We start from the raw sequence: 21,408 nt of genomic DNA on the forward strand, positions 1-21,408 counted from the left end.
GAGACAAGGTAAAAGGGTGGGAATTTTGAACAGGCTAAGGAATAGGGGAAATAGAACTGCTCTGCCTTCAATCTTCCTGACAAATTTACGTTCACTTGCTAAGAAGAACCACAAAACCAACAATTAAATCAGTGAAGACCTGGACTGAGGAGGCAAAGTTAAAGCTACAGGCCTGCCTTGACTGCACTGATTGGAATGTTTTCGAAAATACCTCTGCAGACTTAGATGAACTCACAGATACTGTAACATCATGTGTCAGCTTTTGTGAAGACCTATGTGTATCGACCAGGAACTTGCAAATATACAGTAACAACAAACCTTGGTTCACAGCTAAATTTAAGCAGTTACGTCGTTCCAAATAGGAAGCCTAAAGAAAAGGTGATAAAATGCTGTACAATCAGGCCAGAAATGTATTAACAAGGGAGATCAGAGCAGCAAAAAGAAGCTACTCTGAAAAGCTAAAGAATCAATTCTCAACAAATGAACCAGCAAACATGTGGAAAACTCTTAAAAATATCACCGGTTATGGCAAATCTCCTTCCCAGGTTGAAGGAAATGAACAACTGGCAGATGACCTGAACGTGTTGTACTGCAGGTTTGAAAGAAAACTACAGCCACCTATCTCCACAACCCCCATCCCAGACACACCAACAACAGCCAAGCCTCCTACAGCTGACCCATCCCATTGGGTTCACAACCCCTAGTGATCACAGAAAAGGAAGTACAAGACCTATTTCACAGACAAAAGCCAGGAAAAGTTCCAGGCCCAGACAAGATAACTCCTCCTTGCTTAAAAGTCTGTGCTGACCAATTGGCCCCCATCTTTACCCGTACCTTCAATAAATCACTAGAGATGTGCTATGTTCCTTCTTGCTTCAAACGCTCTACTATTATCCCAGTGCTGAAGAAGCCCACCATCAAGGAACTGAATGACTACAGACCAGTTGCTCTAACATCTGTAGTTATGAAAACCTTTGAAAGGCTAGTGATGTCCCCCAAAACCATCATGGATCCCTGCAATTTGCATACCGAGCAAATAGATCAACAGATGATGCTGTTAATTTGGCTCTGCACTACATCCTACAACATCTTGAATCTCCAAAGACCTACGCAAGAGTCCTCTTTGTAGACTTTAGTTCAGCATTCAATATCATCATACCGGACAGTCTTCTAACTAAGCTAAACCAGCTAGCGGTACCTGACCACACTTGTAAGTGGAACACAAGCTTCCTAACAGACAGGAAGCAGCAGGTGAAGCTAGGCAAAATCACATCAGATACCTGTACAATTAGCATAGGAGCCCCCCCCCCGAGCTATGTGCTCCCTCCACTTCTCTTCTCTCTATATATCAATGACTGCATCTCTAACGATCCATCTGTTAAACTACTGAAGTTTGAAGATGACACAACAGTTGAACAACTAGCCTCGTGGTGCAACCAGAACAATCTGGAACTGAACACACTCAAAACTGTAGAAATGGTGGTGGACTTTAGGAGAAACCCTCCCATACTACCACTTCTTACAATACTAGACAACACAGTATCAACAGTAGAGACCTTCAAATTTCTAGGTTCGACCATATTTCACAACCTAAAATGGACACCTAACATCAAAATCGTCATCAAAAAAGCACAACAAAGAATGTTCTTTCTGTGCCAACTCAGAAAGCTCAAACTGCTCAAGGAGCTGCTGATCCAGTTCTACAGAGGAATTATTGAGTCTGTCATCTGCACCTCTATAACTGTCTGGTTTGGTTCTGCAACCCAACAAGACAGACACAGACTTCAGAGGATAATTAGAACTGCAGAAAAAACAATTACTACCAACCTGCCTTCCATTGAGGACTGTATATTGCACAAGTCAAAAAGAGGGCTGTGAAAATATTTACAGACCCCTCACATCCTGGACACAAATTGTTTCAACTCCTACCCTCAAAATGACGCTATAGAGCACTGCACACCAGAACAACTAGACACAAGAACAGTTTTTTCCCAAACATCATCACTCTGCTAAACAAATAATTCCCTTAACATTGTCAAACTAGTTACTAGGTCTGCATTACTATTAATCTTCTCATCATTCCTATTCACCCATCTCCTCCCACTTATGACTGTATGACTGTAACTTTGTTGCTGGTATCCTTAAGATTTATATTGACTGTTTCCCTATGATTATCATTAAGTGTTGTACCTTATGATTCTTGACAAATGTATCTTTTCTTTTATGTACACTGAGAGCGTATGCACCAAGACAAATTCCTTGTGTGTCCAATCACACTTGGCCAATAAAGAACTCTATTCTATTATGCCTCCAGAAACAGCTGTTGCCCATTCTGTTGATGGGGCAACCTAGCAGTCCAGGTAAGTCCTTAATCATAATATTTAAGTGTGGAATGTTTTTGCTACTGTCTGCAACAAAACTTTCGGGTGTTAAACTCTAGCTAAATAGGTGTTTAATGCCTTTCACCAGGAAAAAAACTGAAGAAATGCCCATGCTTATCATTTTTTTCTTGACTGAAATGTCAGAGATTCCTCTGATCATTTTGAATCTGATTAAACAGCTTCTTTCCACATGTGGATCATGTAAGTTTACAAAACTCTATTGTGTAATCCAATGCTAATCAAAAGAATGTTTGCTTTGTCCTCTCAGAAAAAGCAGTTCCACCCTTCCACACAGTCTTGCAACATATCCATTGCAGTACAGTGCTGTCTGCATTTCAAAGCAATTCCTTCAAAGCAATTTATGTAAGCCTGTGAAATTGAAGAAAATTTGAAGGGGACTTCTGAAATGAGGTAAGATTGTGACAATCTGTTAGTCTTCTGCTAGAGACATTCCAAAGTAGAAAAAAATATGCATAATGAGAATAAATAAAATTTTGCTGCTGAATGAGCTAGGGATTGATTTGTCACTGAAATCCTTTTCTATTGCTTTTTAGAATTACATAATACAGGGAGAATTAATTTTGCCAATTGACTAGAATAACTATAATTTGCCTTTACAACAGTTTTGAATACAGAAAGTACAGTAATCTTGTATGTCTTTATGGTGATATACTGTTAATTTTGTGGTGATACTATATGGATTGTCAATCATTAATTTCAGCACATGTTCATACCATGTTCTGCTTAGTTGCAGGCTTTTCTTGTTTTCCCACTGTACTCACCTAGTTCTTACAATGAAGCTTATGATAATTTTCCAGCCAGGAGGTCACAGAGCCTGAAACTAATTAGAGCTAAGAGGACAGAGCATGACCAAAATCACCTAACTGGTTTTCATGCCAAAATGGGGACTAAAACCAGGGTTTCCCACTCATTTTACAACTCATTAAACTATCTCACCATGTTGGCTGTCCAGAGATTTCTGTACATGAAACTAATAAAGGCTTTGCCTGAATATATTAGGCTGCAATAGGCGCAGTAGCTTAAATTTGTACCCAGAGGAAGTAGCCAATGAAGACCCCAAAAGAAATTCTGTGGGAACTCTAGGTGTCTATATGTGAACTGGTTCTTTACTTCTTTGCAAATCATTCACTTTTCACCTCCTAGGAGAAGTCTGGTACTTTAACCTACATATCCTTTTAAGGATAAATTTTGAATCCAGACTTAATTCTTAGGAGTGCTTGCTTATAGTTGGAGATACAAGCTAAGACAAAGGTAAGCAACCACTTAAGAATCATGACTCTTTCCCTTGAAGGTTTTATAATCTCTACCACACTTTTTAATGGATGGATAAATAATTGATATTTTAAACTGGTTTATAATATTTTTATGAGAATTTTTCAATACAATAAAAATATAAAAATTAAAGAAAAAATAATGGAAAAAAGAAAAGAAAAAAGAAAGCATAGATTTATGACTTTCACCTTTCTATTAAGTAATTGCCTCTTACTCTTGCCCCTTCCTCTTCAGCCCTTTTTAATCCCCAAATCCATAAATCATCAGTTCAGTCTTTTTTTCTTTCAGCAAAACTTCTATATAAAGTTTCCAATCCTTTAAAAGTCTCTATTGTATTTTCCCTGATCAAGTTGGTCAGTTTGCCTTTCTGCAAACTTCATTTTATAATCCAATCTTCTAGTCTGGGCAATTTATTATTTTCCCAACTTTGTGTGTACAATAATCTTGCCACAATTGCTACATACAGTACTATTTTCTCATATTTCTTTTCTATCTTAACAAATATTTTAATTAAGAAAATAATTTGACACTACATACAACATACAACAAAATCTCTGACAGCATCCTTATTTCTGAAATTTCACTTCATACCTATCTTGTTCCTTCTGTAAAAAAAAAAAAAAGATTTATTTTAAGACTATTGCATGTATTTGTGGATGAGCCCACCTGTGGATAAGCCACTCCTTAAAATTTTAACCAAAATACCATAAAAATATGCCACCATACCATAAGTGTAGATTTATGTTTATCATCATTTTTTTCTTCACTTTATCTACTAACCAATTGCTGTATTTACAGACTTGCATGAAGAAAAGTACTGGAGAACTTGAAAGCTTGCATACTTTTTAAGACATCTGAAATTGTCATAATAAAGGTATTGTTTTATTTTTAAATTTATTAATTCATCTGTTCATGCTTACTTTTCATCTTTGATTTACTGTATTCACCATCTCAGTCTTTGAGTTCTGCTAATATTGTGTATAATTGTTATGATTTTCCCCTATACTTTCATATACGTCTGACAATATATGTATTGACAATATTCTGCTAATTGCTTCTTTTCCCATGTGTAAAAAACACTTAGACTTTACATTGAAATGTTAGGATTATTACAATATTTGCTCTCTTTTCCTGCAGCTTATAATCAACCCTATTTCTTCCCTATATGTTGTTTCGTCACAACGGCAGCTCTTACTAGGAAAAATTTGTACTATCAACTGTTTCTCTAAACTATTTTTTTCCAAAGTTGGCTTTAAGATGTATGGACTCTCGATCCACACATATTAAAGTTGCCACATCTGTAAACCAAGGTTGTATATATTGCACTTTGCATTTAGAAAGCAAAATCTCTTTAAAGAATGGAAAAGAGATGTTATTCTACCTCAAACTGTACCTATAATTTTGTTATCAGCAGAATTCCTTTTAATTTCAATACAGAAAAATAGCCATATATTTCTAACAATTAGTACAACTTTCTAGCTACTATTTCTGATTGACAAGCTGATTGAACTCTAACTGAAAGTTGAAATGCCAACTCATTATCAGTTAAAAGTTAAGTGAGAGGATTTCCATTTCATGAGGACTATAGCTGATCCAAGTGATATTTTAAATGTACAGGTTTAAGTGCAGGAAAACCTCAAGATCCTGAAACTCAATTAATTTTGTAATGGAGGGATTTCCAAATGGCTGGGAACAATCCATTTTCAAAAAGTTATGCAATATTTTCAAGATAAGAATATGTGTTTCAGCAAAAAGAAGCAGTAAAGCAAACAGAAGGACTGCCAGCCAACACTACAGTCTTTTTAAGCTGAATGTTTTCTTTCACCATACTACCATATCATGTGAAGCAGTGCATCAGTTGCAAATAAGATGCCATCAGTGATATAGTAATTGGTGCCAAAGGGAAGGAATCTCCTATGCCTTATAGAGTTGTGAAGAGAATGTTGGCCACACTTATTATCTGGGAGACAGAAAGACTCTACTTTAATACTCTCAACTACGCATTTCTTAATAGGAGAGGAACTGACCACAGTTATCTTTCTTGAAAGCTTCCAGCAATGAAGCATCAGTGTTGGGCTCCTGCCAGTTTGCACTGGTTCTCCCGAACAGTGTGTTAATTTTCTGACCAGTTCAGAGAACCAGTTGTTGGAAGAAATATTTTCCCACTTTACAGGGCTAATCCTGCAAGGAACGCAGGAAGGAAAGATTCTAGTGTGCCTGTATTTCTAGGCTAATCCTTATCTTAATTGCCACTCTTGGTGCTTTAAGTGTTTTCAGAAACTGCCTCTGGGGTTAAGCTTTGTTACATTGTAACAGCCTTAATGGTTCTTGGCAGTACGCCCAGACTTTCTGTCTGTAGCTGAGCTTCTCTGGAGTCGTCCCCACCCACCCCTGAGTTTTTTGTGGTATTTTTATTCCTGGGGCTTGAACAGCTATTTACAGAATGGTTGGCATAGCCATAGAAGAAATGGCTGAGAGGCAGGATGCAAGCTTGGCATTCTGTCTAATTTTTTTACTGCCTTTCTGAGGGCATGTGATTTTCCTTAAATCTGGATGATTACCTTAGGATATCTTGTGAAATGAATAAGACCAGCTGGTATCTTTAAGTACTGCAAATAGATCTAATGATTGCTTCTCCTGGGTGCTTTGTTAGTTCACTGAGCACAAGAATCTCTTGTCTATGAGTATTCTTCAATCACCCAGGTCATGGTTGTCCCAAAGGTGTTTTTTTCAAGAGGCAACTGGACTTTCTTGGTTTCCAGAAAGTCCAGTTGCCTCTTGAAAAAGCACCTTTAGGACAGGAGTCTCTTGCATTGCTTCAGAGTGGCCAAGCTACATGATTGTTCACTGATAATAAGTGGATCCTCCTTCCAATTTGTTATAGTTTACTCTCATGATATTATGGTATAGTAACATGACACCATGTTTGTATAAAGTTAGCACCTACCCTTCTCCTAGAAGAATGAAATATTTTGAGAGATATTAAAAAGGAAGAATATATTTCCCTGGATGAGAAATGGAGAAACATGTTTTCTTAGAGGGAGAAAGCAGCCCCCACCTTCCTTAATAGTCCACAGCAGATGTCAGCACTTAAGAGATAAAGAGATAGATAGCTATATTCATGGGCAAAAATTCCCTGCAGCAAGGTCTGAACAAAGACAGAATGGGATTAGCCCTCACTCAAGATGTTAATTTGTTAATTTGTCTCTTTAGCTAGGCATTTGGTAGCCCAAATATCTCACCCACTTTCTGGATAGCTTAAATGCTAAAGGGTTTCACTTTATGAGCAAGAGTTGGCTGTATTTTAACTATTTTAATTCCTCAATGTGCTCTGGCACACTGCCTGATTTGTAACTCTGGGTTGCAGGTATTGCTGAGGAAAAGGAACGTATTCAGACAGAATAGTATAGCTTTCCATGACAGCTGTGACTCATTGATCTTCAGTGTGTATTCCACTATTTCTAATCTAATGATTTGTATTTAGGGCAGCTTTTTGCAAGCAAAGCTTTTTGTATTTTTGTACAGGTAATCCTTGACTTACAACAGTTCATTTAGTGACCATTCAAAGTTACAATGGCACTGAAAAAAGTGACTTATGACTGTTTTTCACACTTACAACTGTTGCAGCATCCCCATGGTCACAAGAGGCCAGGCGAGGCTAAGTGCCCCTCGATGTGAGTGACATCAAGTTGGCCACACCCACTCGGTCACATACCACCCAACCACACCTACCCAGCCGGTCATTAGGGCAGAGAACTGGTTATTAAATTATTTGAAGTCCATCACTGTGAAGCACCCACAACTTCTGGAGGCAAGCTGTTCCATTGATTGATTGCTCTCACTGTCAGAAAATTTCTCCTTATTTCCAGGTTGAATCTCTCCTTGATCAGTTTCCATCCATTATTCCTTATCTGGCCTTCAGGTGCTTTGGAAAATAGCTTGACCCCCTTCTTCTCTGTGGCAGCCCCTCAAATATTAGAACACTGCTATCATGTCATCCCTGGTCTTTCTCTTCACTAGACTGGCCATACCCAGTTTCTACAACCATTCTTCATATGTTTTAGCCTCCAGTCCCCTAATCATCCTTGTTCTCTGCATTCATTCTAGAGAATCAAAATCTTTTTTATAGTGTGGTGACCAAAACTGGATGCAGTATTCTAGGTGTGGTCTTACTAAGGCTTTATAGAGTGGTATTAGTACTTCATGTGATCTTGATTCAATCCCTCTGTTAATGCAATTTAGGATTACATTGGCTTTTTGGGCTGCCACTACACACTGCTGGCTCATATTTAATTGATTGTCCACTAAGACTTTAAGATCTGTCTCACAGTTAGTGTCACAGTTACTCACATATAGATTCATCATTCACCCAATACTTTTGTGCCCTCCTTTATACTTACATAAAAAACAGAGGTTTTAGTCTTCAATAAATACTTAATGGCTAATTAAGATATTTTAGAATGTTAAATTATAAATATTTCCACACTAATCAAACCTGATTATGTGAAAGCATAGAGAGATTCTGGAGCCCTCAATATTACTCTGTCAAACTTTAAAGGCATGAAGTAAATCACCCTGGGCATTAGGAGGATAGTATCAATGCCTTTACAATTTTGGATACTTATATTGATGACTACTTTTGTATCTCGGGTAACTTTCTTTTTGAAAGGTTATTAAAGATAACATAACATTTATTCTTGGGACAAACTATTAGAAAATTCCTCCTTTTTTCTTTTTCTATATATCTCATCTTCTGCATTGTTTTTTCTAACTCACAAAGCCTGAATACCTTAATCTGACTAATTTCAATCTTCCTATTGGCACAGATATGAATCTGTGTTTTCACCCTGTTAGCCATACAGTACATAATCATTTGCTATATACTAATTTATCATATCCTGTAACACTGTAATCTAACCCAAATAAAATCATTAGAACATTTTGATATTCTGTGAATGTAATAAGTTAAATCACTTCTCACTTCCATTTCCAAGAAACTTGGGACTTAGTATAAAATTTGCTAAGATATATGACTATTGACATCTCTCCAATAATATGCACTGTTGTGCAGAGAATTCTTTTTTAAAAAACTTTTTTAATTTTTTAAACAAACAAACATTTAATACATCAGTCATTCTTTCCGTGTGACATCTTGGTGTTGTCTCCAATTGTTCTTCTTTTTATTATTTCTTCTGTCTTCGTTCTCATCGAATCAATCACAACAATTCATCACTAACAAAATATTCTGATTATGGCATTTTTATACATAACTATTAATTTACTTATTTGTATCTCTTTTCTAACCAATAATAAAATTGTTTCCATATCTTAAAGTATTCTGAATCTCCTCTTTCTTTAATCATCAAAGTCAATCTATTCATTTCTGCACAATCTAAATTTTGTTTAATTACTTTTCCTTCCAAAGGTATTTTCTCTGCTTTCCAGATTTGTGGATAAACCATCCTTGCAGCCGTTATTACATGTATAATCAAATAAATATTTTCTTTGCTAATTTTTTCTGGCAGGATACCCAACAGGAACAGTTCTGGTTTTAAATCAATACGTTGTTGTATCATTTCTTCCAGCCATATCTTAATTGTATTCCAATAATTTTTTGCTTCTGGACATATCCACCACATATGGTAATAAGAACCTGGTAACTGGTGACATTTCCAATATTTAGCTGATTTATCTTTAAACATTTTTGCCAGTTTCTCAGGTGGCATATGCCATCTATAAAACATTTTATATTGATTTTCCTTATATGCAGTGGACATTGTTAATTTATAATTCCTTTCCCATAACTGTTGCCATTTATCTAGATCTATTGAATGTCCAAAATTCTTTGCCCAGGCTATCATTGTTTCCTTTACTTGCTCCTCCTCCAGTTCAATGCCTAGTAAAAAAATATAGATTTTTAAAATTAATTTATCCACTGTTCCCATAAGTATCCCATCCAACTCTGTTTTTTCTAAGTGAAAACCATATAATTTAGCATCTTTTTCATATCTTGTTTGCATCTGCATCTACATATACCAATCCATCTCAATCCCCTGTTCTTCCAACTCTCATTTCCCTTTCAAATCCCCCTTATCTGTTAGTAAGTCCTTATATCTAACAATATTTCCAACATTAAAAACATTTGGGTGTATCAAAGCTTCCATTGTTCAAAGAATTCTTATGCACAAACTAAGACACTATTCTGTTTATCTGTATCCTATACAAATCTGGATCCTATACAAATCTGGATCCTATACAAATCTGGATGATAGTCCTGCTCTGCAAGATAGATATGCAGAGAGATTGAATAGCCCAAGCTGAGACCATCACCTAGCTGTATTAAAAAGATCCATGTATGAGCAATGTTCCTTCAGATACACACAATCATGCAACAAAGGAAGCTTTGCTTAGTAATATGGTGTCTTTCCCCAAGCCAGGCCTTTGAGGATGCACCTGCTGCCTCAAAAATGTTTGCTAATGTTGGTTAGATTGACTTTCCCTGGGAATCATACAATTGCTGCTTATATCTAGTTATCGCTTCCTTTCAGACTAGAGTCTCCTGGTCAGTTCTAATTTCAGCTTTTCAGTTAATTCTATTTATCCGCACAATTCCTTTATTTATATTTTCGTGACCTGTGACTTTTACCTGTTCTTCTGCCTCCTATAAATTTTCCTACTTATATTCCATTTATGCTCAAAAATGACTGTACTGCATTTAAGTTATACTAGAGGTAATCAAAATATGAATAATCAATACAATTAATCATAATATCTGAATGTCTGCATTGTTAGAAATAAGAATAAACAACCAGAATACATATACTACTATGTCGTATGGGTGATTCACCACAGTTTGTCTCACAAGATCATGTACCAAGCTTGGGCATGGGTCTGCAGAGCAAGCATGATAAAAGCATTTATCCTGTTCCACATTTTTTTTTTTTGCAAGAATTCTAGTAAATGATAATCTATTAACAGGCCATGTGAATTTAACCAACAATCTATTGATGAAATGTAACCTTCTGCAAACCTCTTTTCAATTATGCACCCTTTTTATAACCTACATAGTGATATCAAGCTTAGTGATACTGGGGGGAATAGCCAACACTCTAGAACACGGATGTTAAACTTGTGGCGTCACGTTGCTGTCATGTGACATTTTGTGATGTTTTTCCCCTTTGTGGAGCTGGGATGGGCATGGCCTGCGCATGATGCATGCAGGCTGTGGGCCGCCAGTTTGACACCCCTGCTCTAGAAGATAGGCTCAAGATCTAAAAGGATCTTGATAGACTTGAACATTCAACAAAATGCAGTTCAGTGGTGAGAAAAATAAGTTTTTTCACAGGCAAGAAAAACCAAATGCTTAGGTATAGAATAGGCAGTACCTGGTTCAACAGCAATAACTGAAAGAGGAATCTGGGTATTCTAATAGACAACAATGTGAGCCAGCAGTATGCTGCAGTTGCCAAAAAGGCCAATACAGTCTTACGCTGCATCAAAGAGGGATAGTATCAATATCATGTGAAGTGTTAGCACTGTTTTATACTGCACTGATAAGGTCACACTTGGAATACTGCATCCAGTTTTGGTCACCATAATGCAGAAAAGATGTTGAGATTCTAGAAAGAGCACAGAAAGAGCAACAAAGATAATTAGGTGACTGGAGGCTGAACAGTTGCAGAAACTGGGATTGTCTAGTTTAATGAAGAACTATGGATGACATGATAGCAGTGTTCCAGTATTTGAGGAGCTGTCACAAAGAGGAGGGGATGAACCTATTCTCAAAAGCACCTGAGGGCAGGAAAAGAAGTAAAGGATGGAAGCTTAAAAAAGAGAGATCCAACTTAGAATAAGGAGAAATTACCAGTCAATGAGAACAATTAATCCATAGAATGGCTTGTCTTCAGAAGTTGTAGATACTCAACCACTGGAGGTTTTTAACAAGAAACTGGGCAACCATTTGTCTAAAATACTATGGAATCTCTGCTTGAGTAGGAGGGGTAGATTAAAAGACCTCCAAGATCCTTTCCAACTGTGCTATTCTTTATTCTACCCAGAGAATAGTTGAAACAGACAGAGGTATTCTACTGAAAGGAAGCTATAAACATAAGTTGGGAAATAAAAGTACTTTGAATGAAACTTTCTGTGTAAGAAAAGCAAATTTCAGAATTCAGACTTGAAAGTGTAAGTTAAACACAATTTTTAAGAAAGGTCCAACCAGCTATCATGACAAGTTGAAACAGGAAGCTACTTTCATTTTTTTAAAATAGTAACCCCATATATTTCTGCTCTTCTTGCTGCAAGAAATCATGGTGAAAAAGGTAGCCATTGTTGGAGCCGGTGTGAGTGGACTGACCTCCATTAAGTGCTGCTTGGAAGAGGGACTAGAGCCAACCTGTTTTGAGCAAAGTGATGACATAGGAGGATTGTGGCGATTCACAGTAAGTTATGATAGTAGAGTGTAGACTCATCTCTACCATGCCCATGTGTTATGATGCTTAACTATGAAAAGAGACAACTGAATGTTCACACTGTGTGTATTATTACAAGTTTTATTATTTAAACCGCAAAGTAACTTTAAACCCAAAGCAGGTCCTGATGAAAAGTATTCAATATACAGTATTTACCCTACCAATAATTTCAAAATATTTACAAAATATTTAATAATTGTACAATATCTATTTTCCCAATTCTTTCTTTAAATAGCAATAGCACTTAGACTTATATACCACTTCATGGTGCTTTACAGACCTCTCTAAGAGGTTTACAGAGTTATCATATTGCCCCCAACAATCTGGGTCCTCATTTTTACTGACCTTGGAAGGATGGAAGGCTGAGTCAGCCCTGAGCCGGTGAGAATTGAACTGCTGAACTGTTGGCAGCTGGCAGTCAGCAGAAGTAGCCAGCAGTACTGCATTCTAACCACTGCACCTATGTAGATGGAAAAAAGAACAAACTGTATAATACACACCTACACTAAGGTGACCAGACGTCCCGCTTTTGGCGGGACAGTCCCGCTTTTGAGCAATTTGTCCCGCGTCCCGCGGCGTTTCAAAAAAGTCCCGATTTTTCTTGAGCCCCAGCTGATGGCTAAAAGAAAAAAAAACTGTTTAAACTCTTGCCCGGGGCTTCAAAGGGCCGCCCTACAGGCAATCAGTGTAAAGCAGTTTTTTTTCCCCCTAGCTAAGCTTCAGAAACGAAAACGAAACCGAAACCAGGGTCTTTGGTGCAGCGTGACAAAATGAGGCAGAGAGAGATTTATTTTTATTTTTATTTTTCCTCCCCAAAAAAGGTAGGTGAAAAACTGCAAACAATGGGAAATTTAGGAGGAGAGTTCAAGATTTTAAAACACAAAAGAAAAAAAGCTGTATTTAACTAGGGAATTGTAATAATTGAGATACTATTAATTGTATATTGTGTTGAAAGCAGAAATGGTTAAGTTGTGGTTCGGAGGAATATATGGGAGAAATTATTTGGTTTATTATTATTGGTAAATATAATTAATTGATTTGTAAGAAATTGGATTGCATGGAAATAATTGGAATATTCATGTTCATATTGATTAATATACAAAAAAGATAGTTTTATAACTAATTGATTTATATTAAAATGTTGAATTTGTATTAAACAACTGTATTACATAATTACATAATTAAACAATGTGAGGATGGCTATAAAAATAGATGACAATGGGAAGGGGTATAATATAGAATAGAAGGGAAAATTTGAATTTGATTAAGATTAGAGATGAGGATGAAGGGTAATATTGGTTTTTTTAAAAAATAGATGAGGAATAAATATGGCAAAAAGGAAATATAGAAATTGTAAATTTAATTGAAATGACTAAACGCTGTTTAAATTTGTGAACCAGCCAAATATTCTGTTCAAAGAAAATACATTGTATGTTTGTATGTGTGTTTCTAATTATTGCTATTTATTCATATTTGTTCTCTTTTATTCTTTAAAGTTTAACAATTCATTCTTTATCTTAATATCTTTATATTTGCTTGGGGTTGGCTTTCTTCCCTTTCATCTTTTTTATTGTACAGCAATCTTTCTCCTCAAACCTACCACCTCTCTCTTTTCTTTCCTTCTTACTTTCTCTTCCCCCCACCCTCTTTTTCTCCTCCCTACTTCCTCTTTCTTTCTCCTTCTCCTCCTCTCTTCCTCCCTCTCTTACCCTCACTCCTACTCTAATTTCCATTCCTTCATCCCTCTCTATTGCTGTAATCCTTTAATGCATATGGACTACTCAGAGGGCTGAAAAAGTTATTTTTGACTGGTCCTCACACTTTTGACCAGTCCTCGAACTTACGACTGTCCTCACATTTTACATTTTTGCCCTATCTTGTCACCATGTTGAAGAGAAGCAGTTGTGAAATGAGTGACATGGTTGTTAAGAATGCTGCACGGGCATAAATGTGAGGATGGTCATAAGTGTGAGGACCAGTCAAAAGTGCGAGGACCTGTCAGAAATGACTTTTTTCAGCCCTCTGGTTAGTCCTTTTGTGCATATGGACTACTCAGAGGGCTGAAAAAGTTATTTTTGACTGGTCCTCACACTTTTGACCAGTCCTCGAACTTACGACTGTCCTCACATTTTACATTTTTGCCCTATCTTGTCACCTTGTTGAAGAGAAGCAGTTGTGAAATGAGTGACATGGTTGTTAAGAATGCTGCACGGGCATAAATGTGAGGATGGTCATAAGTGTGAGGACCAGTCAAAAGTGTGAGGACCTGTCAGAAATGACTTTTTTCAGCCCTCTGGTTAGTCCTTTTGTGCATATGGACTACTCAGAGGGCTGAAAAAGTTATTTTTGACTGGTCCTCACACTTTGACCAGTCCTCGAACTTACGACTGTCCTCACATTTTACATTTTTGCCCTATCTTGTCACCTTGTTGAAGAGAAGCAGTTGTGAAATGAGTGACATGGTTGTTAAGAATGCTGCACGGGCATAAATGTGAGGATGGTCATAAGTGTGAGGACCAGTCAAAAGTGTGAGGACCTGTCAGAAATGACTTTTCAGCCCTCTGAGTAGTCCCTATACACATAGCCATGGCCACCCAGTCACATGGCCTCCAAGCCACGCCCACACAATAAGCCACGCCCACAATGGTGTCCTTCTTACCAATGTTAAAATCTGTTCACCTTACCCTATAGACATAGCCATGGCCACCCGGTCACATGACCAGCTAGCCACGCCCACCCAGTCACATGACCAGCTAGTCACGCCCACAAAATAAGCCACGCCCACAATGTCCCTCTTTACCAATGTTAAAATCTGGTCACCTTAACCTACACATACACACACACACACACAGTTATACTTCATATAAGGAAAAAACATAATACTGCAAAATAATGGCAAAATCCCATAATTTTCTACATATTAACCTCAATGTTCTCCAAGCGTAAACTTATGAGGAGTTATGTCATGTACACAGTAATATCAATATCATTTCATTTGTTTCTTTTTACTGTTATCCCAGCGGTGGGATTCTACCAGTTCGCACCGATTCAGTAGAACCGGTTGTTAAGTAGTTAAGTAGTTAAGCAGTTCAGAGAACCGGTTCTTAAAAGAAATCTCCTTTTGTTTTTTTCCACTTTACAGGGTTAATCCTGTAAGGAATTACAACATTTGGTGTTGTTTCCTAGCCTAATCTTTATTGCCCTGCTTACAGAAACTGCCTCTCCAGCAGTATGCCTGCTGTTGCTTCCAGAGGTTTGTTTTTTTTTTTGCTTGACTTTCTTAAAGGGGAAGGGTTGTTTTAAGCTTTTTACACCGCTGTTGGGAGGAAATACTCCCCTGTTGGAGTTCTTCCAGCCAGGGTGCAATGATCAGCACTTTGAAGAAATAATTGAATAACGAAGCAGAAGCTTTTAATGACAAAGAACCAAGATGAGTGACATTCAGCAAGACTTAGACAGATTGACATTCAAACGTGAGTTTACATACCCTTTCTGACTTTTGGTCTAAAACAGGTTTTTGGTGAAGTTTAATTCTGTGCTTGGTGATGTTTAATCCTGTGTTTAGTGATGAGATAATTTTCCCTATTCAGCTTTGTTTGGAAGGAAAAATGTTAATCTCTGTTCCTGAAAAGAAGCAGCTTTGGAAATCTGACTAGCTCTGTGTTTATTTGTTCTGGTAATTGGTTTAACAAGCAACAGATACTCTGTTTGCTCCTTTGCATCATTCTGGAGAGCTTAAATGACCTCTCTGCTAAAGGGTTTCACTTTATGAGCAAGAGTTGGCTGCTGATAGTTATCATTGCATTTTAACTATTTTAATTCCTCAAGGTGCTCTGCCACCCTCCCTAATTTGTAACTCCAGTTTGCAGGTATTTCTAATCTAATGATTGGTATTTAGGGCAGCTTTTTGCAAGCAAAGACGTTTTTTGTATTTTTGTACAGGTAATCCTTGATTTACAACAGTTACAATAGCACTGGAAAAAGTGACTTATGACCGTTTTTCACACTTATGACCATTGCAGCAAACTGTCATTAGGGCAAAGAAGCGATGCCACATGACCACCTGGCCACGGCCATCCGGTCACATGAAGCACCGCAGTTATGAAATGAGTGACACGGTTGTTAAGAATGCTGCAACGGGCATAAATGATGACCAGTCATAAGTGCGAGGACCGGTCAAAAGTGCGAGGATGGGTCAGAAATCACTTTTTCAGCCCTCTGGCTAGTCCTTTTGTGCATATGGACTACTCGGAGGGCTGAAAACGTTATTTTTGACTGGTCCTCACACTTTTGACCAGTCCTCGCACTTACGACTATCCTCACATTTTAGTTTTTTGCCCTATCTTGTCACCATGGTGAAGAGAAGCAGTTGTGAAATGAGTGACATGGTTGTTAAGAATGCTGCAACGGGCATAAATGTGAGGATGGTCATAAGTGTGAGGACCAGTCAAAAGTGCAAGGACCGGTCAGAAATGACTTTTTTCAGCCTTCTGAGTAGTCCCTATACACATAGCCACGGCCACCCAGTCACATGATCAGTTAGCCATGCCCACCTGGTCACATGACCACCAAGCCACACCCACCCAAATAAGTCACGCCCACAGAACCGGTTGTTAAAAAAATTGAATCCCACCACTGGTTATACCCTTTATTGTGCAAAATAAATTCCATATTTTATTCACAGTGGGCAAACCATGAAAGAATGTACTCAGCTTCCAAGTATTTGATCTATCTGCCACCTTCCAGGTTTTTGGGTCTAAATCTTTGTATTTTAACAGATATTGCCTACAGGTAATAGAATTGCAGTTAGCCTTCTTTAATCACCTCACATATCCTTTTCATAACAAGTATTGTGCTTAATCTGAAAATGGCATAGTTTATGTCTATTAAATGGCAAATATGTCTGAAAGTGTTACCTGAATCTGTCTAAACTCAAGAAAATTGCACTTTACCCCTTTTTTAAATTAAGAAGCTTAGATTTCAAATTCCTTTTGGAACCCTGCCCAAGCATCACGGTCTCCTGGTTTCTAGTCTGATGCCTTAACAAACTGGCTTTTTAATACATAATCTTGTAATATTTTATGGATAGGACTATGTTGAAGATGGAAGACCCAGCATGTACAGGTCAATGGTCAGTAACAGCTCTAAGGAGATGTCTGCCTTCACAGATTTTCCATATCCAGAAAACTTTCCAGCCTTCTTGTCCCATCACCAACTCCTGGAATATCTGAGGATGTACACAAAATATTTTGATCTCCAGAAATACATTCAAATAAAGGTAAGCTTTAAAAATATTAGCTGAATGTTCACATTAAAAAAAAGTAGTACATTTATTTCTAGAGACTTTGGTTCAGTGAAACTCAAACACAGATTTTGCCTCTCCAAGTGTAAACTTTTCAGAGCAAATATATGATTTTGCTTGTTCACTTTTGTTTATATTTGTACATTCATCTATTTCTAATCTAAAAAGATGCCTATGAACTCAAAGCCAGATGTATTTGCAAGTTTAGTCCTTTTTGGATCATCTCACCTGATTATTTTCTGGAAATGTTTCAGACAAAAGTGATCAGCATAACGAAGTGTCCTGATTTTTCTAACACTGGCCAGTGGGAAGTTGTTACAGAGGCCAATGGGAAGCAGAGCTCAACCATTTTTGATGCTGTGATGGTTTGTGTGGGCTATCTTACTGAGCCTTTATTGCCACTCAAGAGTTACCCAGGTATATTGATTTCCAAGCATATGTTTAATTTAGAAATGCATAATCAGGTACTCCAGGTTTAATATTTACTTTTGAAATGCATGGACAGAATTCTTAAGAAGTGATCAATTGTCACTTTGTTGAACTTGTGTTCTCTAGAGTGCTTCATGAGCAGGGATTTTTGCCATTAATACATCTGTTTTATTTGTTAAATTACAGGTTGTAATACTTAAGGAAATGACAATATAATATATATGTACATACACACTTAAGTATCTTTGTAAACATGATGATGATGATGATTTTATCCATTCAGTCAAGTTCGACTTGACAATTCTATTTCATTTCATTTCATTTTCATTTTATTTGATTTATACACCGAAACCACGGATGATCTCACCCAACGGCTTTACATAAATGTTGAACAGAAGGGACGAGAGGACCGACCCTTGTGGCACCCAACATATGAGGCACCTCGGGGTCGACCTCTGCCCCCCTGCCAACACAGACTGCGACCGGTCGGAGAGAAAGGAGGAGAACCACTGCAACACGGTGCCTCCCACCCCCAACTCTTCCAAATTCCAATTCCAAATTCTATGGGCCAGGTCTCTCCACATCTTCCAATCTTGCACTATTTCTTTATGTTTTTCTATGCTATGGCTGGTGTCAGCTTTGATAGTGTCCAGCCACCATGTTCTTTGATGGCCTGGTTTCCTTTTACTGCTAACTCTTCCAAACATAATTGTTTTCTCCAGTGAAGTCCAGTGAAGTAAGTGAGACACAGTTTTGTGATTTTGCCTTATAATGACATGTCTGGTGTTATGCTAAACAATGTGCAGACTTAATACATTTTGGCCTTTTACAGGAGTCCCCTGACCCACCCAAAATTAATACCTTTGAAAATTGTCATTTTGCTGCAGTCATATGGGAGCTCTCTGTAGCGGCACAAAATGGAGTCTAAATCCTTCTCTAATCCAGTTTCCACCTCTCAGTTACAATGTATTTAAGTATATTGATACATAATGACATCAACAAAACAATTTCTTAATAAAATAAGAAAGTCAAGCATTATTAGAGAGCCTTGCTGTATCCCGTTTTACATCTTCATCATTATCTTTGGCTCTGGTTTCCCTGTAAGCTTGTACTCTTTATGATGAGATGGCTTCATTTCTGCCAGTTTAGTTTTTACTCTGTTTTTACAAAAGTCTTTATTGAATTTATTTATTGAATTATTGCTTTAAATTTACAAAGCAGGATCTCTTTAAAAATTAAGTCATCCTAATTATGCTGTCTTGCTTAAGAACTGGCACAGACAACTTGTGGCCTTCCAAATGTTGATCAATTGCTAATCCTACCAATTTTCATCTTGGTCATACTGCAACTGATAGGAACTGAAGCTTGAGAACAATTAAAATATTTGTCTATCAGGGGTGGAGTCCAACCAGTATTACCACCGGTTCTCTTCACGCACGTGCTTTGCGTGCGATCACCGAACAAGCGCGTTAGGTTTCTAAGCCAGCTGAGATGCGGCAATCCACTCTGCCACGCCTATCAGCTGGGCTAAAAAACAAGAAATAAAAGTAGGAATAATGTGGGGGTGGGCAGGAAGGCCCAGCTCCCAGTCAAAGAGAACCGGTTCGGTGACGTCACATCGTCACCACTACTGGCTCGGCCGAACCAAGCCGAACCAGGAGCAACCCACCACTGTTGTCTACTTTAGAATTAGATAATAGTTTTTCTGGGTGACCAAGCTGTAGGTAGGCCAATACTCTTCACAAAAAACAAAGACATCTATGGTTACAAAGGTTGACCTTTTGCCCACTTCTAAAAAAACTTCACAAAAAACAAACAGAATTAGCTTACAGCAGAGAACAGCAATGGAAAACTATAAGATAATTTATGTGACAGTGTCCAGCAAAGACTGTTAGCATCAACTCTATTCCAGAAACATATTGTTGAATATTGTTTTATGAAACTCAGATATGGTCATCAAATGAAGGAATATCATCAGCCCTTAAAATTCCCCCAAATGCTATCCATCTTTGTTTTTCTTACAGGAATATTGAGGAAAGTGCTTTATGAATTTCTTAGATAGTATCTAGTTGGCAAGCTACAGTTTAGATTTCTCACCAATAATAGGCTACAGTATACTTTGTTGGGCTCACGTAAGGGTGACTGGGATAATACATGTAAAGAACTTTGCATATTAGGGTTGCTCTATATAAATGCCACCATTGCAATCAAGATGGAATCTGCTATTATTTATTATAAATTTTATTTGAAAGTTCATTGGATTTGTCTTTGTTTCCCCACAGATTTAGAAAAGTTTAATGGTCATTATTTTCACAGCCGGGAATACAAAACCCCAGAGGTATTCAGAGATAAAAAGGTACTTGTGATTGGCATGGGGAATTCTGGAGTTGATATTGCTGTCGAAGCCACTCAAACAGCAAAAAAGGTAAAGTACTTCAGAACAGCTTCACTTTTGGAAACCTGACTGGGCTACATTTTAGCCTTGATTTTGGTAGAGAAGTTAGACTATTCTCTTATCACTATTGTTCTAATGTGTGAGGAACTTCTATGTAAATCTTCCTCAAAAACATGCCACTCAGCTAATATGAGTGTGAGAATAATAAAATGAGAATTAGCTTTTGTAATTTATTCAGTAAAAGGTGCTCATTATTACTGTACTGAATAAGTTCAGAACTTAAGATTGGTAATGCTTGTTCCACACCAAATTTATAATGCTAACAGATGAGGTCTTCCAAGTGAAGGCATAATGCCTGTGACTAAGTGAGCCAATCACATTTTATATGGCTTAAACCAGTAGTTCTTTTTTTGGCCATGCCCCACCTAAGCATCTTGAATAGCCTGATGCCCCCCCCCCCAACATATAATTCTTATTATTCAAAAAGTGAATTCCTACTCACAGGAGGAAGCCTAAAAGGCCATTAACTTGGTTTAAACAAGGTTCCAATTGCCCCCATTAAAATGTAGTTTCAAAGTAGCAAATATCGTTTTATAAATGACAGCCTATCACTGCCTTTTGCTTGACTATGTGAGCTACAAACTTACTGGAACCAAACTTCTTGGTTCATTCTGGAATTTCCCTTTGGTAGCATGATGAGGGAAAGGAGCTCAAATACAAATTACTTGCCACCCCAGCTTTAGCAATACAGCTGACCTGGGGATTTTGATCTTTCTTCCTCCGATAAAAAAAAAACAAAAGCATATTTAACAAGAAAAAAGGTTCAAATATGAGTGTGCAACCATTTATGTTGAAGACAAAGGCAAAGTTGCCTCAACAAAGTAGCTTTTTCCAAATAAGTTTTAAAAAGCAACAAAGATGGAGCATTCCTGGCAGATTCTAGTCCACTATGCATTGCTCAGCTTAGAAATTTACAGAGGTTCAAGCTTGTCAAAGAAAAAGTATGACTTAAGGACTATAACAGAATGTTTAACTTCACTGTTAGGAATTTGTTAGGCAGAGAAGGTGGGGTTTGGGGTTATTTTTTTTTTGTTTGTTTTTTGCCATAAGGAATGCAGCAACATGGGAAAATGCAAT

The 21,408-nt window shown here is 37.4% G+C and overlaps 1 protein-coding gene across 4 annotated transcripts in view; it reads left to right on the plus strand.

The window, feature by feature from the left end:
• Positions 1-4,488: 4,488 nt before the first annotated feature.
• Positions 4,489-21,408, plus strand: part of LOC139314910 (flavin-containing monooxygenase 1-like) — a 42,838-nt gene continuing 25,918 nt past the window's right edge. Inside the window, exons 1-5 of one of the 4 annotated variants that reach the window (XM_070940900.1) lie at positions 4,489-4,548; positions 11,979-12,115; positions 17,235-17,423; positions 17,702-17,864; positions 20,159-20,301. In XM_070940900.1, the coding sequence (XP_070797001.1) occupies positions 11,984-12,115; positions 17,235-17,423; positions 17,702-17,864; positions 20,159-20,301 (627 nt within the window). In that variant the 5' untranslated portion in view covers positions 4,489-4,548; positions 11,979-11,983. The other 3 variants (XM_070940901.1, XM_070940903.1, XM_070940902.1) reach the window with 3 other exon arrangements.

The sequence above is a fragment of the Pituophis catenifer genome, unplaced genomic scaffold (assembly GCF_029215685.1).
Source record: "Pituophis catenifer annectens isolate HBS135680 unplaced genomic scaffold, rPitCat1.0.hap2 SCAF_3, whole genome shotgun sequence".
Taxonomy (NCBI): domain Eukaryota; kingdom Metazoa; phylum Chordata; class Lepidosauria; order Squamata; family Colubridae; genus Pituophis; species Pituophis catenifer.